General features: G+C 38.4%; 1 protein-coding gene across 1 annotated transcript in view; it reads right to left on the bottom strand.

Moving 5' to 3' along the window:
- Window positions 1-27007, bottom strand: part of DOCK3 (dedicator of cytokinesis 3) — a gene marked incomplete at both ends in the record, with an annotated part of 194875 nt that overhangs the window by 26649 nt on the left and 141219 nt on the right. Inside the window, 18 exon segments of the mRNA XM_082060424.1 lie at window positions 4124-4272; window positions 4975-5068; window positions 5395-5455; window positions 7103-7198; window positions 7315-7341; window positions 9200-9285; window positions 11981-12129; window positions 14275-14333; window positions 14610-14710; window positions 15822-15897; window positions 17146-17240; window positions 19404-19502; window positions 21599-21745; window positions 22716-22843; window positions 23126-23318; window positions 26179-26208; window positions 26214-26219; window positions 26901-26999. Of these exon segments, the coding sequence (XP_081916550.1) occupies window positions 4124-4272; window positions 4975-5068; window positions 5395-5455; window positions 7103-7198; window positions 7315-7341; window positions 9200-9285; window positions 11981-12129; window positions 14275-14333; window positions 14610-14710; window positions 15822-15897; window positions 17146-17240; window positions 19404-19502; window positions 21599-21745; window positions 22716-22843; window positions 23126-23318; window positions 26179-26208; window positions 26214-26219; window positions 26901-26999 (1695 nt within the window).

The following is a 27007-nucleotide window of genomic DNA, read 5'->3' as shown; positions in this document are numbered from 1 at the left end:
AAGGCGCCATTACCTCACTTGGCTTCTTTGAGGACTCATTTTACACCCTTGAACTGAAATCTCCTCTCCCATCATCTTTTAACTGCATAGATTAGAAGCCTTTTGGGGAGGTGACACTCTTACCATACTTATGTAAATGCTCTAAAACACCAAGGTCTCAATTGAATCTTTATTGTATTTTATGCGTTACTGGGCTAACTTGCCAGTTGTTTTAACTGGGACTCTGTTATAGTGAAAATAAAAATAATTGGTCAGTTAGACTATCACCTTAAGCTCTTAAAATATTAATAGCAATATTGTAAATTATTTGTAACAGTAATTAATGGCAATTATGCAAAATATTAGCACTTAACATGGAAATAGTTCTTCTGGTTACAGGTACCTTCACGTAAAAAAGTGAATCTCTATACTGTTTGACTTAGTGCATTAGGTACTTCCAATACTTCCATTTATGCACACCTTTGTAGTGTCTGTTCTCTCATCCTTAATACCCAAGTTGTTTTTTTTTCCTGAACAGCAAAACCAGTAAGTTTAAGGACTGTTTAATTAAAAGAAGGGTCAGCTGTAAGAACTAAAAAGGCAAAAATAATAATCCTACATCTCTTTAGCATCAATTAATTACAAAAACTTACATAAGAACTTGTTAAACCAGAGTCTTTCAGAATCAGTTTGGATATTGGATAGAATTAGTAGTTTGGGGTGATGAGAAGTCTGTAGATATATACAATAGGAAATGAACTGAAAGATCAGTTACTTGTCTACTCAGAGTATTACTCAGTTTTTTGTGATCTCAAATCAACAGGATTTCTGCTGGGGGTTGTCAAAGTCCAGGACATACAAACTGATACACTGAATTGGGCTCAATAAGTGTTCATATTTGCAAATACAAATGCCATTGCTTTTTTTTTTTTTTTATGTTTCAACATATGCTACAGTATCAATACATAGATATTCAGTCCTTAGCTGATAATATATATTGACTTGAAAGAATGGAATAGTCTCTTGTAAAACAACTGGCCAGGAATAAATTACTTTTGTCACAGAGTGCGAGCAGAGTCTCACTTGCAAATGGAACACTGTGGCTAAAGCCTACGTAATTCTCTAAGGTCTGTCCTGGATGGAAGCAGAAAGCTGCCTGTCTTCCCTTTAGTGATCCTAAAGGTGCAACCTGTTCGTGCTCCTTTTCTGATGTTAATTGGATTAACAATATGTAACCACATCTTATTTCTCTTCATACCAGCTCTTCTACCTGTACCCTGATACTGTTCTTGCCATCCTAACTCAGGCATTCTCTCTCTCTTTCAGTGAGATTTCCACACAGAGAAATTCCACTGTGCTGAATATTCTGCAGATACAAGATGAGATACAGAAGTGAAGAAACACAATATACAGGTAACCTGTTGGACGAGAGTTTGCAGTTATTTTAAAGGAAAAGAGAAAGAATTGATATCTGAGTCACTAGGATGCTCTGTGTTAAAATCTGTGATGTTAATGAGGACCATCTTCACAGTGTAGAAATCTAGTATGTAATTCAATGTGCTACACAAGTGTCACTTCCCTCTAAAGCATCATTCTTCCCCCTCTTCAATAATTTCCTAATGTCTCTGTTGTTAATTTCCCTTATTACTGCTGTTTGGCTGATGTCTGATCTGTTTGCATGTTCTGTATTATGTCCTTCACTTGACAAGCACATTCATATGGTATTTATTGCAGCGTTCTCCTGTGACACCAGCAACTCTCAGTTGAGCGCTGCTCACTGTGCACAAGGAGGCGCAGACAGAGACAATCACTATTCATAAATGGCAACCTTTATTTACTCACATCCCAATGTGCAGATTTCTTTTGGAAATAGGATCCCAGTGAGAGCGCACAAGAGAAATTAGTTTAGATTTTGGGCACATGATCTAAAAAATGAACTGCTTTGGAAATACGGCTTTGGGTCTCTCAAAACACTAGGCTGGCACTAAGGAGAATGAATTCACATGGTGATGCTAGGATGGGAGCTGGTTGGAATTTTTAGTTAATAAAATCTAGCAGTGAACTGAAGAGAGTTGTGTAGTCTGCAAGCTACTGCTGTCCAGAAGCACGATCAATTGGGTTCAAACCGCTCCATTCACAGTCTCCTTCAACAAGGAAACCTTGAGTTTTAACGGACAAAAACGTAACTGTGAATTAGAAAAAAAAAATTCATTTCAAGTTATGCTCTTGCACACACTGCTGACTGAGCCATAAACCAATTCCAAGCACAGCAGAAATGAGTAGGAAGGAGCACCTGAGCAGAGCTGTGGAACACCTCGCCCTGTCCCAGCACAGGGCTGCTGCCGAGAACAGTGACAATGGGAGTTCCTCAGTTCTGCATTCTGCTGCAGCGCTCCTTGCCCTTCACTGCCATGCCCTTTACGTCAAACTCACAAGACAGTCTTGTGGCCAAAGTTTTCCCCATCCCTGTCCAAAGAAAATTTTCCCATTAACAAGTGCAGAATTTTTTACAGTCTCTTTGTGCTGCTTTGACCCCCTTACTTAGTGGAAGATTCCAGGAGCAGCATGAAATGCAACTAGAAATTCTAGAAATTCAACTGAAGGACACATAACAACAAATGCCATTCTTCAGGACCCAAGGAATGACCATGTTAGCGTAGAACAGAAAGAAACTACCAGACACCAGTTGAGGGAAGCAAGTTCCTTCCATTCCCTGTTACACAGCAACAGCAAGAGTGCTGAAAAGCAGCAGGAGGATCTGGGTTCTCAGCATCTTTCACTTCCATGGTTTGAGTGACATACACATTGCTTAAGTGGATTATTTAGTCATTCAGCTACCATTTATAATAAAGGAGGATTAATACACAAAGTCAAGTAACTCTGAAAACATCCAGTGGGGGAGAAACCTCGAGAGGCTAATATGGTATAATCTGTTAGGAGTTTTATTGCAAAATTACATCCATCAAGTTTTTACTCCCCTTCAGTGCTTATTATGGATTGCTTGTTTTTGTCAAAAATACAGACTCACTTGTTTTACATAGTCTTTATATTATCTTTGTCTAGTCAGGCAGGACAGTACTGCAGTATTTGCACACGTCAGTAATTTATTCTGAAACTAACAAGAAAACCATACGCAGTATTATTACAAAAGAACAATTCTGATGAAAAAAACCATTATAATTAATCACATCCTCGTAAATAGGCCATTTCTTCCTACATACAGGAAATTCTACTTCCTTTTGCAGATTCTGTAGAGAATGTGTCTCTGCCATATGCAACTTTCTATATCGGGGTCAGAAAATAATTATGCGGAATGTCAACCCCATATGAACCAAACCACATTTGTATTTAATGCCACTGTCATTGCCATCACAGGCAAAAACAACCCTGAGGCTCACATACAGATGTAATCTTCCAATAATATCAGCTGTAGGAATTTTTCTAGAGAAGGGAAAAAATTGAAAATATTCTGAGAGATGATACCACTTTTAAGGTTCACCTTTGAAATGTTCCCAAAACGTCATGACACAAGGGACTATAACACCTACATCTGCTGTAACTTAAATATATATGTATATATATTGTAGAAAAAAACATATGTGAAATTGAAATGTATTGGTTTTCTTCTTGTGCAATAGATGGAATTGCACTTTAATTGAAAGCCACTTTCAAATAACAGTGACACTGAAAAGACTTAAATCTCTTTTAATGAAGGGACTCCTATGGTGTGTTGCCTGCCATTTACTTCTGCAGGTTAGAAACAAAACAAGTCCTTTAAGTGAGTCATAACACAGCAGTTTGCACAGACAACTACAAAACGCAGTCCCGTCCCCCAAAAGCTAAGGAACTGTCATTCATAGAGTGCTCTGCCATATCAGGTGATCAAAAATTTGGTTTAAAGGTATAAAAATCTTACGGTGTTTTTCCTGTTGTCCTAACTAAACTAGTTATGCATCACAAAATACCCATATCCATTTTCTCATCTGTTTTTTCATCCAGAGAGCCAAGAAGCCATTTGTCAGGCTATAAAACCTTTTGATATATATTTACTTCCAGACTACTGAACTGAGATGATAGGCTTAAAGCCCTAAGTAAGTCAGGAAAAGGGAAGGAAGCTGCTGGAAGAGAGAAGAAGTTGGCATACCTTCCCTTTGTTGAAGTAATGGATAATCTTACGGCACAGACCTTCCTTACGTTGCCACTCTGACTGAGACGGATAATGCAGGAACTCTCTCAGAGGTCTGTCCTCCCACTGAAGCAACTCACAGTACAAAAGCAGAGTAAATGCAGCCTCTGTTGGAAATGCAATTATTGAACACTGAATCAATGACAACAATTAAATACAGCCAACAGGTCACTAAATCTGCTTCTTAATCAGTCTGGAATTTCTGATATACAAATTGAGAAAACATTCTGAAGTCTTAGATGATCATTCGATTATTCAATTACTTTAAACAGCAGCACAAAGCTCTTTCCTATGAACCTGATTTTTAGGTACAAATCTGTCAAGTTGCTTTTTACTAGCTACTTGATTCAAATGCACAGTCAGATATTCAGATATGTGAGTAGATTTGGGGCCTGCAGCTATAAACAGAGCTTGGACAACACAAAAGTAGAGTTTATACACTTTCTAAATGCTCCCTAAATACTACAATGCAAGGAGATACAGCAAATTATAATATAAGGGTGGTTTTGTGATTTTAATCTTCCTCTAATTCTGATTCCACTGTTGTGATTTTTTGATCAACCTTCCTTGTAGAACACTGTAATGTAAAATTCAGGGTCTAACAGAACAGTCGTATGGTAGTGGGTGCATATACGTACATTATTTTGCTTGAGGGAATGGGCCGGACCTCAGCTTCGTATCCTCCCAACTGCTATAGCTTATTCATACAATTTTTTCCAAAGGAATGAATCAGATGTTGGAGTACAACATTGACAGAGTCAAAACTTCCACCAGGATTTCAAACAGACCCCATATGGTGTGTTACTAACCTGTGTAGTTCTCAGCCTGTAGGTGCATGTCACACAGCTTGTGGATATAGCGGATGTACATCTCTTCCTTGTTGATTTCGGATTTATAGAAATTCTGTGAAAGAAAAAAGCAGTTGTTATTCTTATTGAGACTCTTCCATCATTCAAGACAATCAGCAGCATCTGTGTATGTATAAAGGTATTGAAAAGAGAATACATTATTAGTGTCAAAGAAAACCTGACCTGTCTGGCCCTGCTTTAAGCAGAGTTGGACCAGAGACCTCCAGGGGATCCTCACAGCCCCTGTCGTTCTGTTCTGTCATCCCAGTGCTTGCACTCTGAAGCTACACTTCCCTGACACAGATTCCTATCCCAGCTTTTCCCACACCAGTTACAACAACTTTGCACAGGATCACAAAGAAATAAAGGAAACATCTTTACCATAAGGTTAACAGTGCAGCCAATTTTCTTGTTTTCTGTTTCATCTCCTTTCATACAGTCCCTAAGAAAGCAGAGCAATGTTGAAACATACATCTGCAAAATAAGTTCTTTTAAAATAAATTTGAAGTTATCTTATCCTCCAGAGTTTCCTTGGATCACAAACAACAGTTCATCATAGACTTTATTTTACAAAGTTCCTCTAAGAAAAAATTCCATACTATGGCTTAAATGATATGAGAACTGAGTGTCCTCTTACATCTCTGCATTGAGACCAAGCACTTGAAACTACTCCTATTTCATTTCTTACAAAAATCTGAAAAAAATCAGATAATAGTGGCCAAAAATAATCTGAATGAAAGATTAACTATAAAAATGAAAAACTTTTATTTATCCAGATGTAAATGTTTAGTGGTTTCCTATTGAAAGGATTAGCTTTCATAGTGTAGTGTTGGCATGCTGAAAGGTAGAACCTGAGTCATTTAGACCAGATTACCACCTCCTTCATAGGAAAGTTAAATCACAAAATCTTCAGCTTCTGGAATATTTTAGAAATGCTTTTTTATTCAAGCAGTACAAAAAGTTGAAGGCTTCAGAATTTACTAATCTTGACTTCAGAAAGTCACATTCATTTGTGAAAAAGAGACAAAATTTTTAAAGCAGTGACACAGCAAAAAGTCTTGAGAACTACTGTGTCAGCTAACTGGCAGCTGGACTGCAAGAGATGCCTAGGTATTTCCAAATTCCAACACCGTTCATCTGCTGTGTATTAAAAATCAATTAAAAACTGGTATCTGTTCCTCAATTAAGCATGAAAATGTATATCTGTGTATCAAAGTTGCATTGGCAGCAAATTTAATTCAATTTAAATGTGTCTCATATATCTGGTCTTGCATAGTAGTTGTACAGCAGCTGTTGTCAGGAAACAAACAGGAGATTGGATCAAGCTGGCAAGTAAACTAAAAAGCACAGAAAAGGATCTGGGACTGCAGAACAGCCAGCCCAGTCACAGGTTTCACCTATAACGAGCAGCAGCCGAAGAAAAAAATATTGGAACTCTTGTCAGTAGGCTAAAGATAGAAATATTCGGGGCAGTTCTAGATAGTTTCAAATTGTCCATCATTCCATAAAAACAACTCAGGGAGCATGTGTGTATATCCATATATATATCAGAAAATAATTTTTTTTTTGTAACTGAATGAAAGCTCAGCTTCACAATAGTCCTGCAAACTTCAGTCTAAAACTAAACAAAGGATGTGTGCAAGACCCCTCTATAAATTGGGCATGAGTCACCAGCTGACAGGTCAGACTCTCCTCAGATGAAGTTTTCCAACCCTGCATGTCTGGATGAGGCATTCAGCACATCTTGGTTCAGCAAGGCACTTGAGATCATTCTCGCATTTAGCATCTATTTTGCTGATTTAGCTGAGATCCTTTCAATGATAGAAGGAATTAATCATTTAGCAACTTGAATAAACCTTAGTACAAAACTGCAAATTAAAATATGTCTTTATCTTTGCTAATATCAGGAATGAGCATAAAAGAGTGTCTATTAGGGCTCTAGAGATGAGAACTTTGGATTTTTGCTCAGAATGCAGCAGCAATGAGTTAGATTTGCTTGATAAACAATAAAATATTCCCTGTAGAAATTTGGTACTACTTCTTTACAAGCTTCTTATACTTGGAATGTATTACAGTTGTCGCCAGATACCTGTAGTCAAGCAGACGCTCCATGAGACGAGTAACTGATGTAACAAAAGAGATTCCAGTCTCTCGCCATGTTTCCTGCTCAATCTTCTCCAGCAAACTGTTTGGAGATCAAAAGACAGCAGATGAGACTTCCAGGGAAATGGTGAGTGCATGCAGACAGCTGCGGACTTGGTTTCTCCTTCATAAAACAAATTCATACAATTATTCTCTTACCTGGGATAAGGCCCAAAGAGCTGGGTCCTACTCCAGGCAGCATGAAGCAAAGACAAGGAAATTACAGAATTGACAGGAGAAGGAAAAATAGCTTCACATTGCCATTTAAAATATATGAAAAAGAGCAATGCTCATGGCAACAGTTGATTCCCACATTATTACCTGTAGCTTAAATACTGCTGACAGCAGTCAGAAGTTGGGAGTCTAAACCTAATACAAATACTTATGTAAGTTTTCATCTCTCATCAGCAACCAACCAGCCTTGAATCACAATTTATTTAAGCTGTAAATAAATGAAGGTAATTTTTTTCTGTCTCAGCAAACTAGTCAACGCAGGGAGCATCTCACTGTCACAATTGTGTAGAATAAGAGAAGGCTAGAGTAAGAACACTGAAAAGCACATTTAAAAAGTGGAAAAAAGAAAGCAAATTTACACAGTAGTTTCCTGAGACTGGATCTCTGGTCAAAGAACTTGCCACTTCTAAACTGGCAAGAGGAAGGAAATTCTGTTGGGTGTCATGCATGTCCTCACAAGAGGCAAACTTCTCTACTGCAATGAATTCCAGCTGAGGGAGCCAATTCACATTTCAACAGTATAGTTTTGACAGTAGAATTCAGGGTCGGCTGTTTAGTTCACAGAGCATTTATTAACTTTGTGGAATTGTTTCCTCAAAGTTCACATTGTTCTCATAAAAGTCAGTAGCAAATATAAACTAAAAGGTTGCTGGACTTCGAGGCTGTGTTTCTTGGTAATACGTGCAGTCAGAATCATCTAAAAATCAGTAACAAGCTACAGCCCCAAATTCTTAATGTTTCAGGTAACAAATGTCTTCAACTGGAGCAAAGGAAATGCACAACATTCCTCTTGTCAGGTGAATTTAAAAAAAATACACGTTGTCTATATTGTCTTTCCTTTATCCCTGAAATAAACTTATGTTATCTGTACACATAGAATGCCAGACTTCCCAAGGCTGAATGTGCACAAATCAAAACTGAATACATTTACATGCTTCCTAAGGATAAGCACACAGGATGGGCAGGCTTATCTCTCTTGAAAATGAATGAATGTGAAATTCAGAAATACAAGTATTGGTTCTAGTGAAACAGAGGTTTATGCCATGAACTGCAAGCATGCTTCTGAGGGCCACATAAAATTGTCTGGAATATACAGGTAAAATTCTGCTAATGATCTCTGTCGCTCCCTGGAATATTAAAAGAATTAGGGTTAACTGCTCTGGACTCTCAGAGTTCAAAATAAGTTCTTTTGAAAAAAACTAGGATCACTGGAAATGAACTTTGGAGACAGATCAGTAATCAAAGATAACTAAGTGGTAAATCTTTACATTTCTCCTTATGAGTATGACAGATTTTTGGTGTGAAAGGGACTGGAAATACAGTGTCATGATGGACTTCGGAGGAAGCAACTTGCAACTGTTCTGCCAATGAAAACATGACCATCAAAAATTGGAAAAAGCAAAGGAAAATGCTGAGGAAAATCTCTTCTGCTCTAACAAGGCCTAACTTGCTAGACAGCACACTGTTTCTCTGAGCAATCCTAAGGCCACGATTTCACTTACTCCAATGTAAAAAGAAAGGCACTGGCTCCTCTAGCAAATAAATTTTTGATAGGAGGATGAAAACTACTTACCCGTGCAGCCCTGTATTAGATTTCACCAAAAGAAGACAAAGAAGAATTTAGGGTTTTATACTTTCAGAATTAGAGCAACATATTTCTATTTCACTGAGCCGTGTCATGAAAACCTGCCAGAAATCCCTGTAGTGCTTTCTGTGGAGATGAGCACTGGAGCTGAGCTGCAGAGCTCCCTGCCCGGCCTCCTGCCACGGCCCCGCGCAACCCGGCGTGAGCAGAAACTGCAGAGCTTACAGCAGGCTGAAGAGTTCCCTGTAGTTCTCATCACCTTTTCCTTCAGATACCAGGCTGTCCAGCTTATCGATCAGCTCAGCTTCCACCTGGGTGAAGAAGCAATTGGTTACAAATTAGCTGTTCATGTAGAAGACAAGAGCTCCAAACACTGGGAGGAACAGAAGAATATTTTATTTCTCATGCCCTGGGGCTGCCCACTTCTACGTGCAAATGATTTATTTCTCTGTGCCTCAGTTAAATGAACACACTCTTCTCATTTTTCAGTGAAACAGGAGCACTAAAAATAAATTATCCTTTTGCTTATCAGGGTCTAAACGAACATCCAAGGGGAGGTAACGCTGCTTCTTTTTCACGGGAATTTCTGAAGTTTATTCTCTTATCAAATAAATCACTCGGACGCACTCTCAGTCACCAGTGTATCAGACAGACTATATCCTGTACCATAACAGAATATCTATGCAGAGAAACTAATTCCTGGTGTGATCACCGTGGGTCTGCTGTGATGGTTCTGCTGGTAGGTAATTGATTTCCAGTCATCATTACATTAGAAGATTATTTGTTCATTAAACCCATTTTTATCAAGCCTCTCTAGGATTATATGATACATTCTCTTTTCACACTTAGATTAAGGGCCCTGACATTACGCTTCTCTTCCCTTACAAAGTTTTTGAATATGCCTCCATTTCTCCCTCAGTCTAATATGTCCTATTATCAAGTTTGATATAAGATATTCCCATAAAATTGATTCAAGTGCAGAAATCAATGTATTTAACATTAAACAAATAAAATTCATGTAGCCTTAGAAATCTTGTAGACAGCATACTTTCAGACTAATTAAGACAGAGGTTCATAAAGGGTGAAACTGTAGAAATATGGCTTGTTTTTATGTAAAGACAAGCACAGCTTGAGTTTCTTTGTGTTCTTCAGCTGGCAAATTGCAAAGGAAACAAAGATGAGAAGGAAAAGCAAATCACCCAGTGGCACACAAATAGCATTGGTGATCTTGCTTCTGAAATCATTACAGGGAGACCTGATTTAGTTCACGAATCACACTGCATTGTTAACCTGTGCTGCTGAAAAAATAACCTTGTTAAAAGAAGAGCTACTGAACAACATAAAAAAAGGGTGTGAAAATGAATATCCAGGATAATTGTTTTCTGACAACCCATTTAGTATTCAAAAAGTAAAGGGAATTTCAAAATTAAAAAAACCCACTACCACCACAACAAAAAACAACAACAAAACCACCACCCCAAACAAAAACAAAACAAACCGACAAAAAACCCACAAAACAACACCAACAAAAGTACTTTCTCTTTGCTTGTGATCTACAATGACTTGACAGAAATCAGTAATGCATCTGTCCCACTGTCTCACATTATACTGAATGGCAAGTAACCTCCTCGTTCCAGGAGCTAATATTAATATGGTTAAACACATCTTGTGCTATTTAACTAATTATTTTATTCTCACTAACACAGATGACTATTCTGTCTTTAATCTTGGAAAGCTACGACACATGCTTAGTAAAACAATGTGGAAGTTTGCTCCACAGGTAATTTAAGAAATATTTTTGGTGCTCCAGTTTAGAATACATCAGTGAGTATAAAAGTTAAATGAAGATTATGAAGAGTCCATCTTGATACAGAAATTATAAACTGATCCAGAAACTTTAAGATGACCGTAGGTACTTATAAGTGTAAATGCCAGAGCAGGGACTTTTCTATTTTTATTCTAAAACAGCAAAAGGAGGACCACGATCAAATGCTACTGTAATGATAATAATAGTAATAATAGTAGGGATAATAAGGGAGTTGAGGAGGAAGGAAAACATAAGCTCCTGGTGGTACTTTTCCACGCAGCCTTTAATAAGTCAGGTCACGGAAAAGGTCTGTTATTCTCCTGGAATGACAGATTAGATCTGGTATTTTAATGACTTTGTGACTGTTAAATCATCACATGAATTATGATAATTTAAATAAAAGGTTTTACTAATTCAGAGCACTTATTTGCAGATACTTGCCACCAGTATTGCCCCAAACACAATGACAATGAAGCACTGTCATCTGAGGATCCAATCCAAACTAATCCTTCCTTCATTAATATTTGTACTTCAGAGGTCTATTTTGCAGTGGAAAATTTAAGCAATTCTCTGACCATGACTGGGCAACAAACCGATGAAGACTCCTCCATCTGTTCTGCAGTCAGAGCTCACGGCAGGTGGAAACTACAGAACTGTCGTTGGGCATCACCATTCCAGGACAGCTGCTATGATTTCTTAAAAAATATACAGTCACAAAGTCTGTTTCAAAGCATGCTATAATCATATGACTATCTAGCTGGAAATTGAACACAGAGAAGCAATGATCATTGTTTTCACAGATACTGGCTAAATCTTACATCTCCATTTCTGGTTCTCAATCTGACCCATTTAATGGTTGGCTAATCACCTAAGTGAAGCCCGTGGGAGCAGTGAGAGCCCAGAACTTACAAAATTATTTTCTCTTCCTCATCTCCAATGTGATAAGAACATCGCTCCTCTTCCCTATGTTCATGGGAAATGTAGCGTGATGTAAGGTACACCGTTTAAATAATTTCTGGAATCCTGTAATAGTTCTGTGAATTACGCTTTACATTTCCTGTTTTTATATATTTGCATGATATCATCTTCTTCACAATCAGAAATGGATCAACAGATACAAACTCCTTGCTCCCAGGTGGGTGTTGCAGACAGATGGAACTAGAAAAAGATTATTGCAAATGCTTGGGAAGCGACTTCACCTGTTTGAAGTTGCCGTTCTTTCTCTGCTCCCAGTCCATCATGTCATGGAAGATTGGGATCATGATATTCCGGACTTCTGGTTGTGGAACAAGTGTAACACCAAGAAAGGGGCCAATCATTCCCGGAATAAAGTGAATCTTATGCTCACCTGTACAACACAAAGCAACTGTAATTAAATAAAAGCCTTCATTATCTGTCACTGAGAAAATGGGCAACCCCTGCAATAATGACGTATACAAAGTAGCAGGCATGAGCATTAGAAAAGCAAACACATTAATTTCCTGAAAGGACTGGAAAAACAGTATTTGCTTCACATCATTCCTTGCCAAGTCTCTGGGAGAGTTTTTAATTTCACTGTGAAAGCCTTCAGCAAAAATTGTCAGTGTATTTTACTTGCAAAAGAATTCAAACTGTCAAAAATAACCAAACTAAAACATAGTAACTGGAGGTAAAAGAGTCCAAAGATACTTCTAATTTAGGAAGAAAAACATTTTGAAAGGGCTGGTGAGAACAGTGGTATTTAATATAACATATTGAGATTTCAAAGAACTACAGAGATCTTCATCCTCCTGCTCTGAAACTCACAATTCATAACTGACCTTGGCTTAGGACCACATCGCGTCACTTCTCGGCAACAGAGACGCAAGGCGCTTTGCTAACCTCTTCTGTGCCGTGCTCACTGTGCAGTCGCAGAGGATAAATCGAAGTAGCCATATTTGGAACAACACTCAGTGATAAATATCTGTATCTACGTATCTAAAATGGGCTTCTCACTTCTTATTTGGATTTGTCTAGCATCATTTTCTGGTTATTTGATCTCTGATCTATTGGAGAGCCACCTATTCTCCACACAGATGCTTAGAAACTGTGATCAAGTCTGGCTGTATCATCTTAGTTGTGCAAGACAGGTCAGGCTTACTCAGTATTTTATGATAAGGCAAACTATTCTAGAATCAAGTGCACTTATGAAAAAACTGTAACAGTAATATCATCCTTCTTTTCTTACTCAAGATTCTTGCATATTTTCTCAAAGATTATGGTATCCTTTTTACTCATGGCATTTTACAGGTAGCTCCCATTCAGCTGATAATCAGCAAGATACGTTTGTAGTCTTTGTTTTCTTGAATAGCACTCCTACACATATTCCTCCATATAAAATGTTCATATTTGGCTTTTTTAATATATTGCTTGCAGCCCCATTGTCAAGTTATTCAATTTGATTTGTATCATTCCTTTGCCATCTCAATAATTTAGCTGTTCTCAGAACCTTTTATCATTTGTGATCTCTATCAGCCAACATGTTTTATTTTCCTCTAGAATAGTACATTCTTCTCTGTTCCCAAACATGTCCATACTGATGGAGACAGTATCCTGGCCTAGCTGGACTTGCTCTGATGCAGTACAGATGTTATTTGGTTCTTTTATTAATCGAATCCTGCACAACCTAAACCGGACTGCTGCAGCACACTTCTATAAAAGCACAAGTCCTAGATGAAAATTCTCTACCTTTTGAGACCTGTGGCGAGATATATTTTCTGTATCTTGTAACATGCTTAATTTCTTAATCACAAAACACAGGAAAAGGTCAAATAAATTACAGAAGCTGAAGTTTTATCACAATCATTGCATTATTGTGCACAGGGCTTTTGTGGGTTTCGGTTTGGTTTATCTGTTCTTTTGGTTTGCACTTTTTTTTTGATTTTTAAAGAAGTGCTGCAGAATTTTTTTTGTGTACAACATACCTGAACAAGACACCAAAAAAGCAGCTTTGCTATTTGCCACTTCTGGGCTTTATTATCAAACACACATAGTTCTAACTTTGAATCATGACAGCTTTGGCTTTTCAATCATCTATAAATCGATAAAGTTGATTAGAGCTTTGAAAATTTAAATTTCTGCTTTACAGCCATGGATCAGATAGAAGTCAGAATAACAGTATATCACCATATGAACTGACTTCAGCACAGCTGAAGGGATTAGAAAAAGCTGATTTTATATTTGCAAATACATAAAAACTGTCACTGATGTGTCAAAACAACCCAAACCTGCCACTGTCACATTTGAGAAGAAAGTGTTCAAATTCATAGGAATGTATTATTTCAAATACAAAAGTATGCTGAGAGTGCAGAAAAGGGTTTCCAGTGGGAGAAAAGAAGTGCCTCCTGGCTTTACAACTCTTAAGAGAAAATAAATATTCCATGATGCTACAAAAAGTAACAACAAAAAAAAATCCAGCAGAACTCCAGGGTTAACTTTGGTTTTGGTTGTCAGGACAGAGAAGGAAGAGACGTACCCAGGTTCTGCCACATGCTGAAGAGCTCGTACGCCATCATCACTCTCATATCACCATATCTGAAAGAGAGGAGAGAGACAACTGCCTAATGAACAAAAACAGGCAAGGGGGTGATGTTAAAAAAAAAATTAATAATCAAACTCACATTTAAGTTAACATAAGAATATTAAAAAAACTCAACTAATCACTGATCATTGTATTAGGAGATCTACTTATTTCCCAAGCATTTCAACATCATGACTTCCATAATAAATCACAAGGACTTGTGGTAGAAAAGGAATTCTCATTTTTGAGGTGGCAGAAAAAGCTGGGAACCCAACAAAACATGTTCTTACTTATCTAGAATCTTCTTCCTCTTAGCTGGTGTGGCATTTTCTAGTTGGAGACTTGGTTGGTTTATAAACAAAACCGCCAGGCTGAAGTAAGAGTTCCACACCTATGACACAGGAAGCAAGTTTTATAACATTCTACTCCAAGGAGTAAGTTTTAAACAAGTGTAGGAAGAAATATGTTCCTTTATACGTAGAATCAGACTGTTCCTTTTTGTAATCAAGATTTAACTTAATCAATATGTATCTCAACTATTGAGATTCCAAACTCTTACAGGTACCAACAGATTATTTAAAAGGTGGTAGGAACTAAAACTAAACACCTCAAGAGGGTAATGCCATTAGGTTTTCCTCTTAGCACCAGAGTTCAAAAATGAATAAAACTTGGTGAGTCCAGCAAATTTTAAAGTGTTCTTTTTCTCTAGGTTAAACAGATTTTATCCCTCAAAAAAAAAAACAAACCCAGAGATTACATTATATCACAAATAACAGCCCTTTAATTCAGTGTGTTTTCCCAAATAAATGAGGCATTTGACATCATGCTGTGTGCACATATCTAGCAGCTTTTCCTTAGTAACACTGAACCTGTTGCCCATTTTCAACTACATCAGATACAGGGAAAACACTCTCTAAGATACTGCATTCTGCTTTGTTTGAGTCAGTGGCCAGAAAAAGAGCCTCTGGGAGAGGAAGATTTTGAGTGCCCCAACTTCAGGAGAATCATTGCTCAAATTTATCTTTTATTAGACGTGAATCTGTCCAACAGCAGCTTCAAAAGGAAGATACTTGTTTACTTTATGAGGGGCTTAATTTTCTTGATTTGATCTCACAGTGTCTCTGTTCTGCTTCCCCTCAATTCCACGGCAGATTCAAATTCCTGTCTTTTATGAGTTAGATCATCTGGAGCTCTATGGCCTCTAGATGGAGGCAGGGAGGACACATCTCAGAGTCACCATCCCTGGAGGGGTTTAAAAGACACACAGATGAGTTTCTTAGGGACATGGTTTAGTGCCAGGGTTGGGCTAACAGCTGGACTCGACGATCTCGAGGGTCTCTTCCAACTACCAAATGTTTCTACAATTCTGTGATTCTATCTTCCTCATAGATACTCAAACAAACACTGCAAATATAACCAGCTTCTGTGGAGAACAGCTCTTGTTCCTTTGTTACTGCTAGTTTAAGAAGATGTTGTAACATTTTCTCAGTATCAGTTCTTACTTTAAAATCAAAGTCCGTTTCCGTGAAATTCTTATGCAGTGCAGAAGACAGGTACTGAACTGTTGTAACTATGATACTGCAGTCAAAACCAAAACAAAAAGAGAAAAAAAGAAGAAAAAAAGAACATTTGAATCTGGAATATAACATATTACAGTGGTTTGTGGTGCTGATGTTACTTCAGGTACAGAGACAGGCATTCTTCATGTAATCACTACTAGATTTGCACAGAAGTCTTTCTATGTTTAAATAAACGTTTGTTCTAAGGGATACAAGATACAAGAATTTTCATCATTATTGTAAATTTTGGAATTTACACAGTAGCATTTAAAATCCCGTCTATTTTGCATGGCTGGACCATGTTATCTCCAATGAAATGCAAGAACACACCCACGTTTCTCCTATTTAAAGCAGAAATACTTTTTCCAGAGAAGAACAACTCAAAACCTTTGAGCTCTTTTCAGTCTTGGCTATGCAATCGTCCTTTATCTGGCTCACACTTCAACTCAACATATTTGTATTTTGCCAGTTCTGGATTCTCTGGTATTTTTTTTGTAGATGGCTAAGTACACTTTAGTGAAAGGCAATCAAGGCATGTGATAAATTCAGGAATTAAGAAACAGCATGTAGATAGTATCAAAAGAAACAGCACATTTCAGCTTCACATGAAAGCAACACTTGTAGTAACACATACCTATCAGTCTAAAGGTTTATGGCAAAATTGTAACCTACAGCATCTGAGGTAGCTACTCTTTCCATGTGGATTTTTGTTGTCTTATGGATTTTCATTTAATGTTCATGCTTGAAATACTGAAATCCACTTCTTTCACTTGTCATGAGCACGGTGAACTCACAGAGCACACAGCTCCGCTAGGGTCTGCTCCTTCTTTTCTAAAATAACTGAGTCCTTCTAGGTAGGTAAAGGAGTGAATGTCAGACATTTACTGTAGTGACTTACTGAGAAAGGGGGTAAGAGGCCTGCCTGTTACTAGCACTTGGTGTGGTGGCTGTTCCTTGCCATGTGTTATCTCAGCTGCTGTAACACTCTTATCCTCTGCACAGCTACTTCAGCTTTGGGGTTTAACTTCTAACTCTTTGACACCTGTGCAGACTGGTATAGTTTAAGAAACAGAACAAATACAGAAGTCTCAGTTTGGTCCAGAGTGTTAAAATAACTGCAGAATGAGGATGAGCACTCCAGAATTCCTGTTGACCACCACACCTCAGTCTGATGAAACACACTGTATCACAAGCTTTAACTACCCAGTTGAGGGGAAAACAATTCTGATATAGAATGTCAGCAGTTTATACCTGCTGCTCCACTTACTTGCTGGTAAGCAACCTCATCACCATCCAGTCTCGAGGAAAGACACCCATTTTCATCAGGTTCCGAAATACACAGAAAATCTTGAGGAGGAACTCCTGTCACATAGGGAAAAAAAGTTAAATATCATGAGCAGCTGCAGTTTAATCTATTTTATTGAGTATAAGACAGACAGATAAGCCAAGTGTGCTCCAGCTGAGCTTTGTGTCACTAGGCCATTCCCCTGAAAACGTGGAAATTATATGCATTGGGATATGGTGCTATTAATTTTTCATGCATCTAATATGTACTAAACAAGTTGCAGCTGTCTTTTAAATATTAACTTCTACAGTGAGATAAAAACTTCCTTATGTATGTAATTGTATATGACTTCTCATATTATAATCTAGAGTTCCGGTGTCAATTCGCAGCTACTTTCAAATATACTGGAATCATAATAATTTATTTATGCATTCAATTAATTAATGTATCTGTCCAAATTCCTTTGCACTTATGTCACAAATTCATCAAACCCCGCCCCCCCCAAACCCCATAAACCTCCTCCATACACTTTTAAAAATAATAACAGAGAACCACATTCCAGGCAATGTGCAGCAGAACAGATCTCTTAAAGAGAATCAGCTCAATATTTGCTTTCAAAAATTTCCCCAGACTTGAAGGCATTTGTTTTTAGATTACCTGCACCTCTACATCTGTAAAGAACAACAGTGAGGGTAACGCATGCCAAACCGTTGGCCGTGCAAACTATGATTTTATTGTTTTGTTTTTCTTCGACACAAAATGAAGAGAGCGCAGAAAGTGGCTGTGCAAGGTTTCTTCAAAACTGTCCTACCATTGTGCATTTATTTGGGGGGGGATGGGGAAATATTAATATCTTGGTGTAACTGAGCTAAGAGTAAAGCGTCAGAAGCTCCTGGAGATTTGGCTTCATTTTTGCCTTGATGTAACAGTGGTAAGTAAACATAATGCCTTTCTATCCAAGAAGAAGTATTGGAAATATTATTACAGCAAAATTTGGAAGGAAAAAAAAAGTAATATATTTTATTACTTATTATGATAGTCAGAAAAAAATGGGTATAAAAATCTTCAGGCTCTATGATACTCCTGAACATACCCTTAGATTGTTGGAGATCTAAGAGTGTCTGTTCTCATGGGTCTAAAGACAAATTTCCATTCAATGACAAACCTTTTCACTGGTCTGACATAACAACTATAGTTTAGGTAGCTTTTAAAAATGTTAAAATTTAATATGGATTAATTTACCAAATAATTTTCCCATGAGCAATTCAAGTTACGCGAAAGGTAGTAATCTCAGATAACTATTAATGTGAGATGCACTGAACCCTGCAACCTCGAGGTAAGAATTCTATCATCCTGAATTTATCTCCTTGATTTATTCAACCTCTCTGTATGCACATGAAATATTTAGAAGCTGAAAGCCTCTTCAGAGAGGATTTCTCACTGCTTCTCCACTTCATTTGTTAAGGCAACAGAAGTTCCTGCCACATTACATTCTCCATATTGTTCATGGTTTATTGAGTGGCAGGCTAATCAAAAGCATTTAATATAAAATCTCATATTTATGAAATTATTCTGCCTTTTAAACAGACTGCTGTCAGAGATGTTCCTCTCTCCTGTGGAAGCTGAGATAAAATGTCAGTTTCTGCTATTTTGATATGTGCAATTTCAAAATCTCAGTGGCAAAAGAGCCACCAGAGAGGTCTGTACCCCTCGCCAACCACTTCTGTTCATGAATAGCCTTAATTTAAGTTCACGTTCACTAATTTGGGAAGCATGCATCAAGTGGAGTAGCAAGGTTTCTGCTTTCCCAAAAAAAAAGAAAAGATTTTATCAGCTAGAGACATCTGTATCCCCAAAAAGGCTCGAAATTATGTTTTGGCTTAAAATCAACACTCTTCATAAGTAAGCTCCAGCGCATATTGAACATCCAGTAAAATACTATAGAACAACTGACTTTATATTCACGGGAATCAAAAAACCTGTTCCTCTTTACTGTGTTCTCTATGGTACAATATAATTTTCTGTCTAATAACATCTATCTTGCCACTTTATTTGCTGTTATGAAGATAATTCAGTGCCCTGTGGTCTTAAATGTTTTGTAACGCAACACCTATTATTATGAAGGTGAAAGGAAGGTCCATGAATAGAGCGCGAGTGAATGGGAACGAATAGCAGAGCAAGTAATGCCGGAGAGACTCCCCTCTGCTCTCTCATTCTACAAACATGATGTTCTGTTGTACCTTGAGTTCATCCTTGCTTTGGAAGTTGTCCAGTAAGTGCTGGAAATGGGTGTCTGACATCTGCCGAAGCAGAGATAAAAGGCAGGAGACATATTCTCCCTGTTGACCAAATGAGAGATTATTTCATTCAGGCAATCTGAATTTTCATAAATATAAAACTCAACCTGGGGTAAGGTATAAAGGGAGGGGTCTGAAATGGCCCCAATGCCTATGAGAGGAAAGCTGACATGCACAGAGATTAAAAATACTGCATGTTAACTCTTCTTAAATTACTGTTAATACACAGGAATACACCTCTTGGAGGTTCTTCCACAGATGCAGTTATAAAGGTCTTTTTACCAATGTTGTTGTCTAAATAAAAATAATTTCAATTAATACAGATATTAATGAATCTCCCTCCACGCATGCAGTTTTTGACAATCACCTTTTTCAGTTACTTAATATACTGTGTCTATCAAAGTTGTGACTGCAGCTCATGCAGACATACCAGGAATTATTTAAACTCATTGGCTCAGACACTCCAAACAGCAGAGTGCTGACAGCACGGGATCAGTATGAGCCACAAAACGTGTCTGGAATCTTGTAAATATTTGGCTTATTAGCGTTCACCAAGTTATGTTCTGTCAGAGCTACAGTACTAAGAGGATAGCAGTAAGATATTCTGAATATAGTTTGGGTAAGTCCTACATGAGCTACAATTACGTTTCTGGCCTGCAAAGCAGATGCACCCTAACCAGTTACCACAGTATCCCAAAGTGGTTTCCAAAGATGAGCTCCCCCATTTTACATATCTGAAAGCGAAGCACAGAGAAGTTAAGCAATCTGTCCAAGATAACGAGCGAGGCAGTGCCAAGAATGCAGAGTATGTCTTCTGACTGCCAGTCCCTTGCGCAACACTATATTTTTCTGTGACAGCAAGCAACTAATTTGGAAAATATACAAGCTACTTTCTAAGTAGTATCTAATAAGATTCCATATATCACTGTGCTGTGAAATATAAATTTGGGAACAAACACAAGGGATTTTATGCCTGAGGCTGTCCACTACCTTTTTTTTTTTTTTTTCTAATTGGCTGAAGCATCTTCCCAGATGCTTTGACATAAGTTGTTCCAATAAACTTTACAGGGCTGAACTTCATTAGGAAAAAAGGTGTGCTCTTAGGTGTGAGGTGGCATGTAATAAATAACAGTAAGTCAAACGGTACAAGTAAAAGGAAATCGAGATGCTATAGGACATCTGCAAGCTAGTGCCTTTCCTGTTTTGTATCAAAGTACATGTCTGAAAACTACTACATGCCTTGTTCTTTATTAGGATTCCACCACTGGTCAGTTACTTTATCTGAGCAAACATGGAAAGGTCCGATCTTTCCTCTTGTGTGAAGTGTACCTTAGTGTGTATCTGCCCCCAACAGCTTCTTGAGGTTTCAGCTATTTGATAAAAAAGCAAGTCTAAAAAAAGGGATATTCTGAACAACAGCTTAACATTGTCCATTGTGTAAAAGCTGCATTCGAGACTCTTGACAAGCAAAAATAGACTAAAATAGGCTAGAATAGAATAGGGCAACAAATCCAGAAAAGAAGAAAGCTAAACAGCAAAACTCCATTATTTTTCTCCTCTTCCATTGCATGTCAAAGAAAAAATTTCTTCCCCTAGGCTTATGCTGGCAGTCTGGACAAAGTGGTGGCTTTTCTCTCTTCTCCCACCAAGCTCAACAGCTCACTTGACTTAGGATATGTTAATTTCTTTTTCAAAATTATGTTGTGCTTCATTTGCATGAAATAATCAGCGGACCTGGGCAGAAGCTCTACAGGGTGTTAAGTAAAGGGACGTGTCTACTGAGCATTATAGTATTCTCAGTCTATTCTCAGAGCCTGACACTCTCAGAGCCCTGGGTGATACCTATTTAGGGGTGAAGCCCTAGGCAGCTGCCCAGCCAGCATGTGCCCCCAGTTCTAAACAATAACTCTCAATCACAACTGCAAAGACAAACAAGAAAATAACCTCGAAATCCACAAAAGCTTCCTGCAGACCTCTCTACTGCACGGAGGAAGGAATGGATTTGTGGCTTATTAAGGGAAAAAGACAAAGCCCTGGGCGTTCATGCAGCAGAGATGATAATGAGGTGCCGCTGGTGGTGAGGGACTGAACCAAAGGTTAAAGAAGCAGGAAATAGAAACTGATTGTTAGTTACTAACAGTGATTTCTGCTGTGCACTGCGGGCAACGCTGCCCTCTTACCGCCTCCTGAGACTGCGATTTACTCATGATTGTAAGCAGAGTTTGTAAAAGCACATCTAGGAGGCTCTCCACCATCATCTCAACCTCCTCCACGACATCTCCCTCCTACAGAGTGGTGAGCAAACAGACAGTTAGAAACTGGAGAGAACGGAATTGGCAAAGACAATTTTGCTGAGTCAGCCATGCCACAAATACTTGTTTTGCTCCAGAATGCAGGTTCAGAGAAGTACAATCAAATTCATCGTCGGTACCAGATACTGTTGTGATGCCAGCATGTGTGTTACCTCCTCAACCTCTGATGGACACATTCAGAGTCACAGCCATAAAGGTAAATCTATAATCAAAGGCCTGCATACACTCTAGAACACAATGGGATCAAATTATGTTCAGGAACTGCTTTTGATGGCAGCATTATTTTGGCTTATTACCACGATACCTTTCATCTCATTCCTTTCACACAAAATCGCAACTTGTAACTGGAAATACTCATTGGTATGAATTATATTTAGCACCACAAGCTTCCTCCTTCAGAGTCAGGTAGGGAAAATTCACCACCCTCTGTGAGCATTACTTTAAATGATGAAGTTACCATTTGAGATCAGTGTTATGATCACCAAAGCTGGGTGTTTAAACTCAGCAGCAGTTTCCAGAAGTAAGTGTGATTTCATTGATTGGATAATTTTAGAGTATTCTCTTAACATGAATCACAAGGTGCTAGTTACTGTCTCTTGCAGAAGTGCAAGTCCTAGAGCTGTATAGAGCTTTTGAACTCTATTGACATCAAAGTTCTGGGCTCAGATGAAGAAAATTAAACAGTGTCAAACCTGGTAAATGCGTATGCTTTTTTACCCTCCTAACAGCGAGAAGAGTGTGTGATCAGAATGCTCTGAATCACACACACAAGCGCAGACCCTCATTTCAGATGCTCTCCTGCTGACAGAAAGTTAGTAGAATTTCGTTTTTAAAAGGGTTTTCAAAAACCCTGTATTAACCTATAAAAATTCCTCAGTCTTCATTTTACTAAACCAGCAGTTCAATTAAGAAAAAAAAAAAATAAAATCAAGCAGCAGATTACCAAAGAGCTGCTCTTGATAATGGAGAAGATACTACTGAGGATCCCAGAGCAGATAAGTAGCTCCTTCTGCTGTCGTAGGTGAAGGTGAATGTGGTGAAGTACCACAGGTAGCAGGATGCGCCGGGACTCTGAAAGAAGGAAAATCAGATCACAGTTCTTCCAAAAGAGACTTAGATTTGATTTGTACATATTTTTATCAATGTTTAGTTAGTACAACTTATCCATGATGTATTTATAAACTTTTTTTACCATCGGGAAGCTTACAAAGTACCCATGGTGAATATACGTAACAATGATGCCACCGAGATAAATAATTACCAAGATTCTTGGCATTCAGCAATGAATTGTAATGTACTGTGTTCCTGCTCTTAGTCAGGGGCAAGACTTCACCTGAGATATCACTGTCTTACCAGAGAAAGAGAACAGGCGGCTGTCAACAGTGCGTGCAATAGACTGTAACTTGACGACATCCATCGACTGCCCGATGTGGACTGTGCTGGGCATGCTGCCCAGGGTGCCCCGCACGAACTCTGCGACTTCCTGCACAGTGAACATCTGCAGCAGCTCATCAAAGATCGCGGGGAAGGAGTTCAGCAAAGCAGCCTGAAAAATGGAAGTGAAGAAAATTAATATTTTGAAGTCTGTAGCTGCAGCTAAATACAGCAAAATGGAAACAACGCTAAAACTGAGATAAGGATATGCAAAACACTTCTGAATAGTGCACTGTGGCTGGTGCTAACGTTTTGCAATAACTAAAGGTCAGAGTGAACAAATCACATGTAGTATTATAAAAAATTCTGTTGCAACACTAAGTCGTCTTATAAGTTGAGCCCACAGACACTGTAGAGCTTCAAAAGGCTGTATTTTAGGATGCAGCTTATGAAACAGAAGAAAAACTTAAGGTACCAGAGAACAGAGAAGGGTTCATTTTTATTGATTTACTTTTTTCAATAAATATAAAACCTGCTTCTGATTAGAGTTCCATACCAATTTTTAGTACTGAGCAACTACATAAGACAGTTAAAACTCCTCAGAAAATATTTTGAAGTAATGAACATGTTGAATGACCCTGAACGATAGCACTGCCATGTGAATTGCAGTATTTCTGCAGTAGGGTGGGCTGTGACTTTACGTGAAGGAGGCATCACATCATGCAAGTAAGTGTGCACGTGATTCTTGCAATAATGGATATTTCCAGCAAGCTGGAGTGATCCTTGAAGGTGTTTCTTACAGTGCAGGAACAACAACAGCACATCAATAACAAAATTTTTCATCTCTAATTTCGCACTTTTTCAATTAATTTCTTCATAACAGTAGAAAATTCCATGCATTGCTCTATCCTCAAGTTCCAAAGACCTGGCGTCTGAAAACTGCCACACACCTCTAATGTTTTAGAGTTCTTCTCTTTCTTCCTCTACAACCTACCCACAGCCCATACCTACTCCCTTCATTACAACTATTTGAAATTCCCCGCTGGTTGCTTCCCTGAGCTGCTGTACAGTTTGCTTTGGGTCCAGCTGCTCCAGCCCCCCATGACACCCACTCCCTTCCCACAGCCCTCCACACAAACCACGCTGCCTTCCTGCACAAGTTCAGGTTTACCAAACTTTGTTGCAGATCTCTGTTCAGCTTTGCCCTTCCAGAGCCTCATCATCCATATTTCTTCTATTCTGCAAGCTCGCCTTTTCCCCACAGATTTTTTACTTTCTCATTGCATAAACATTTCTGTACCTCTCCCGTGCTGGCTCTAACACCTGGCATGTGCCTCTCCTAATCCTGCAGAATGTACAGCTTCCTTCTTTGCCAAGTCTCTCCTCAAAGTATCTTTTCCTTCAAACAACAGTGATATCTATTTAATAGTCCTAGAGCAAAGTCTAAATTATTTTTACAACTAACACTGTAGAGCTGATTAAATTATTCTGAATATAAATTTACCTCTTTCTCCTTCGTGCTCGTTATCTCTCTCAACATCTTGTCTCGTTACAATCAATTCAGATTACACAAAAACCCCCATAGCCTCCTGGGTGTTGTCACCTATTTGTTGCTACATACATACAATGTACTAACAAAATAAACAAATATGAATCATTTAAATAGCTCATGGTACTTTTGGAAGGCTATAACAGCCACAAATCCAGTCATCATCTTTATATTTGGGATAATACAATAACAGCCCAACAATCCTTACAGGAGTTTTCATAAACTTACTTCTAACAATTACTATAAAGTGGAATGACTTCTGTGGTGATTTAGGATTTCCAGCAGTAACCTCGGGATATGCATGGGATCTCTTCAGGAAGCTCTGGAGCTGTTTCAAGGAACAGCTACATCATCAGTTCCTTGAAGAGCCCTTTTTTTTGTACAACACCCCAAAATATGCTGGAACATTACTCATGTCAAACTAATTGCCTGGAAGGAAGGACATAATCAGTTTTAATCTTATTGCTGGAAAGAACTATATTGAGATCTCTCTAATATCCTGGATAAGACGACGAGTGTGAAGAAAATTATGTTTGCTAGGGCCTCCAGCACTTCTGTAGATATTTAACAGTTGCCCAGATTTCCAGAACTAATACATAGTCTCCTTGGCTCTCCTGAACCATTTGATGTATGTAATCTTGTGTACGCCCTCAGTACTCTTTTCAGCATGTGGATGCCATAAGCTGTTCCATTAATTATGGAAATATTCCAAATTTCCTAGTATTAGAGTACCAGCCACTTAAACATTAAATTCCAGTTTATATGCAGGAAAAGAGGTTTTGGGGTAGGGAAAAGGAATCAATTGGGAACATCCATGATGAAATACTTGTGCAGTTCTGGGGATCATTACTTACAGAATTAAATGACGGCCTTGAAGTACCACCACATTTTTGTGGGGCACATGTCCCAGCTCCGCTTGCCTGCCCTCCAGGCTGAGAGGCCTATGGGGCAATTGGGATCAAGGGGCAACATAGTGGCAAGGGGGAAACAAAAAGTAAACTTTTCAAAGATTAAACAAGGACAGGCTTTTCAAATTACAGAAGTCCAAAGTAAGAAATACCATAGTGAGAGAAAGGGAGGGAAAAAAAAAAAAAAGATAAAAAGGGAACATAACCCCATCCTCAAATCTAGTCTCCCTCTGTACCTCTGATCAACACACTGAAAAACAAAGCCCCCTAGACAGCCTGCATTCATAAGGTGCTGTTTCCACTCACTGTCACTTGCCTGCAAAGTGTGTGCACCGATTTCTCATGTTCCTGGCTCATTTTATTATGCCCACTAATGGGTGATTAAACAGAAGATTAGAGCAGCTATTCTCACTTTCAGAGCAGCTTGAGAAAGAGATCACATTGCTGGCAGCTTCCCTCACCAGCGTAGCCACTCTGTTTTGCTGTTTTACAGCATTCACAGCAACTACTTCTTTGGCAAATTACAGTAGGTGTTCAAAACATCTGTAAATAGTAAATTAGCGATTACAAATCACCTTCATATTACCAGGAAGTTTTAGGTCCATTTTGAGATTCGCTGAGGCACACAGAACACATTTCACATTATTATTTAAAACTTTTAAACACCCAAGTATATAATTAGCACAAAGGTCTTTAAAACATGAAACAAAACTTAGCCACCTCCTTACTCACTTTGGGTAGTATCTTAACCCACATGAAGTCTTCATGAAGTCGTGTGGGCCATATTCAAAATAACATATTAAACATGAGCGCAGGTATCACAGTACGCTTGCCGTCAGGCTGCATGTGATTCTGACCGTAACTTTAGAGTATGCTGGAATTAAGTTTATCTGTGAGTATATCATTTGAATGCATCTGCTGTGATGTTGCTATGACCTTAAGTATTGACTAGAGACACTACAATTAAGAATTTAAAATTTCTTTAGGCCAACCATAAGACACATGAATGAGAGACTTGAAAATGCACTTTACTTTTGTGGAGAGCAGAAATTGTATTCTCATGTGACAAGTCACTTTCCTGTTGAGAGTCCACAGTTCAGCTCACCTGTATCTGTGAAGTGGTGCAAAGCTACTGTTTAATAACATTAATTGGGTGTGTCATTTCCCAGTATCATCAGCTTGTTAGAGGGAGAAAATTCTACTAACCTGCATTTAGTCATCATGTGCCCACATATACTACCTATGCAGAAAATAGCTGCCTTTTGGTTTGCCAGTTAAAGAGTAGAAAATAGCAAACCTGTGTGAAGATGAGAGTCTCAGAGCTCCTGCTGTCCAAGCTGAGCACAAATCTGATGGACTGGAAAAGCTCCTGGATGCTGGAACGGAACTGTTCCTCCTCCATTC

This window comes from Streptopelia decaocto (assembly GCF_964273445.1).
Source record: "Streptopelia decaocto genome assembly, chromosome: 8".
In the NCBI taxonomy this organism is placed as follows: Eukaryota; Metazoa; Chordata; class Aves; order Columbiformes; family Columbidae; genus Streptopelia; species Streptopelia decaocto.
The sequence above is the reverse complement of the archived record's forward strand: the minus strand, read 5'-3'. Positions and strand labels throughout refer to the sequence as shown.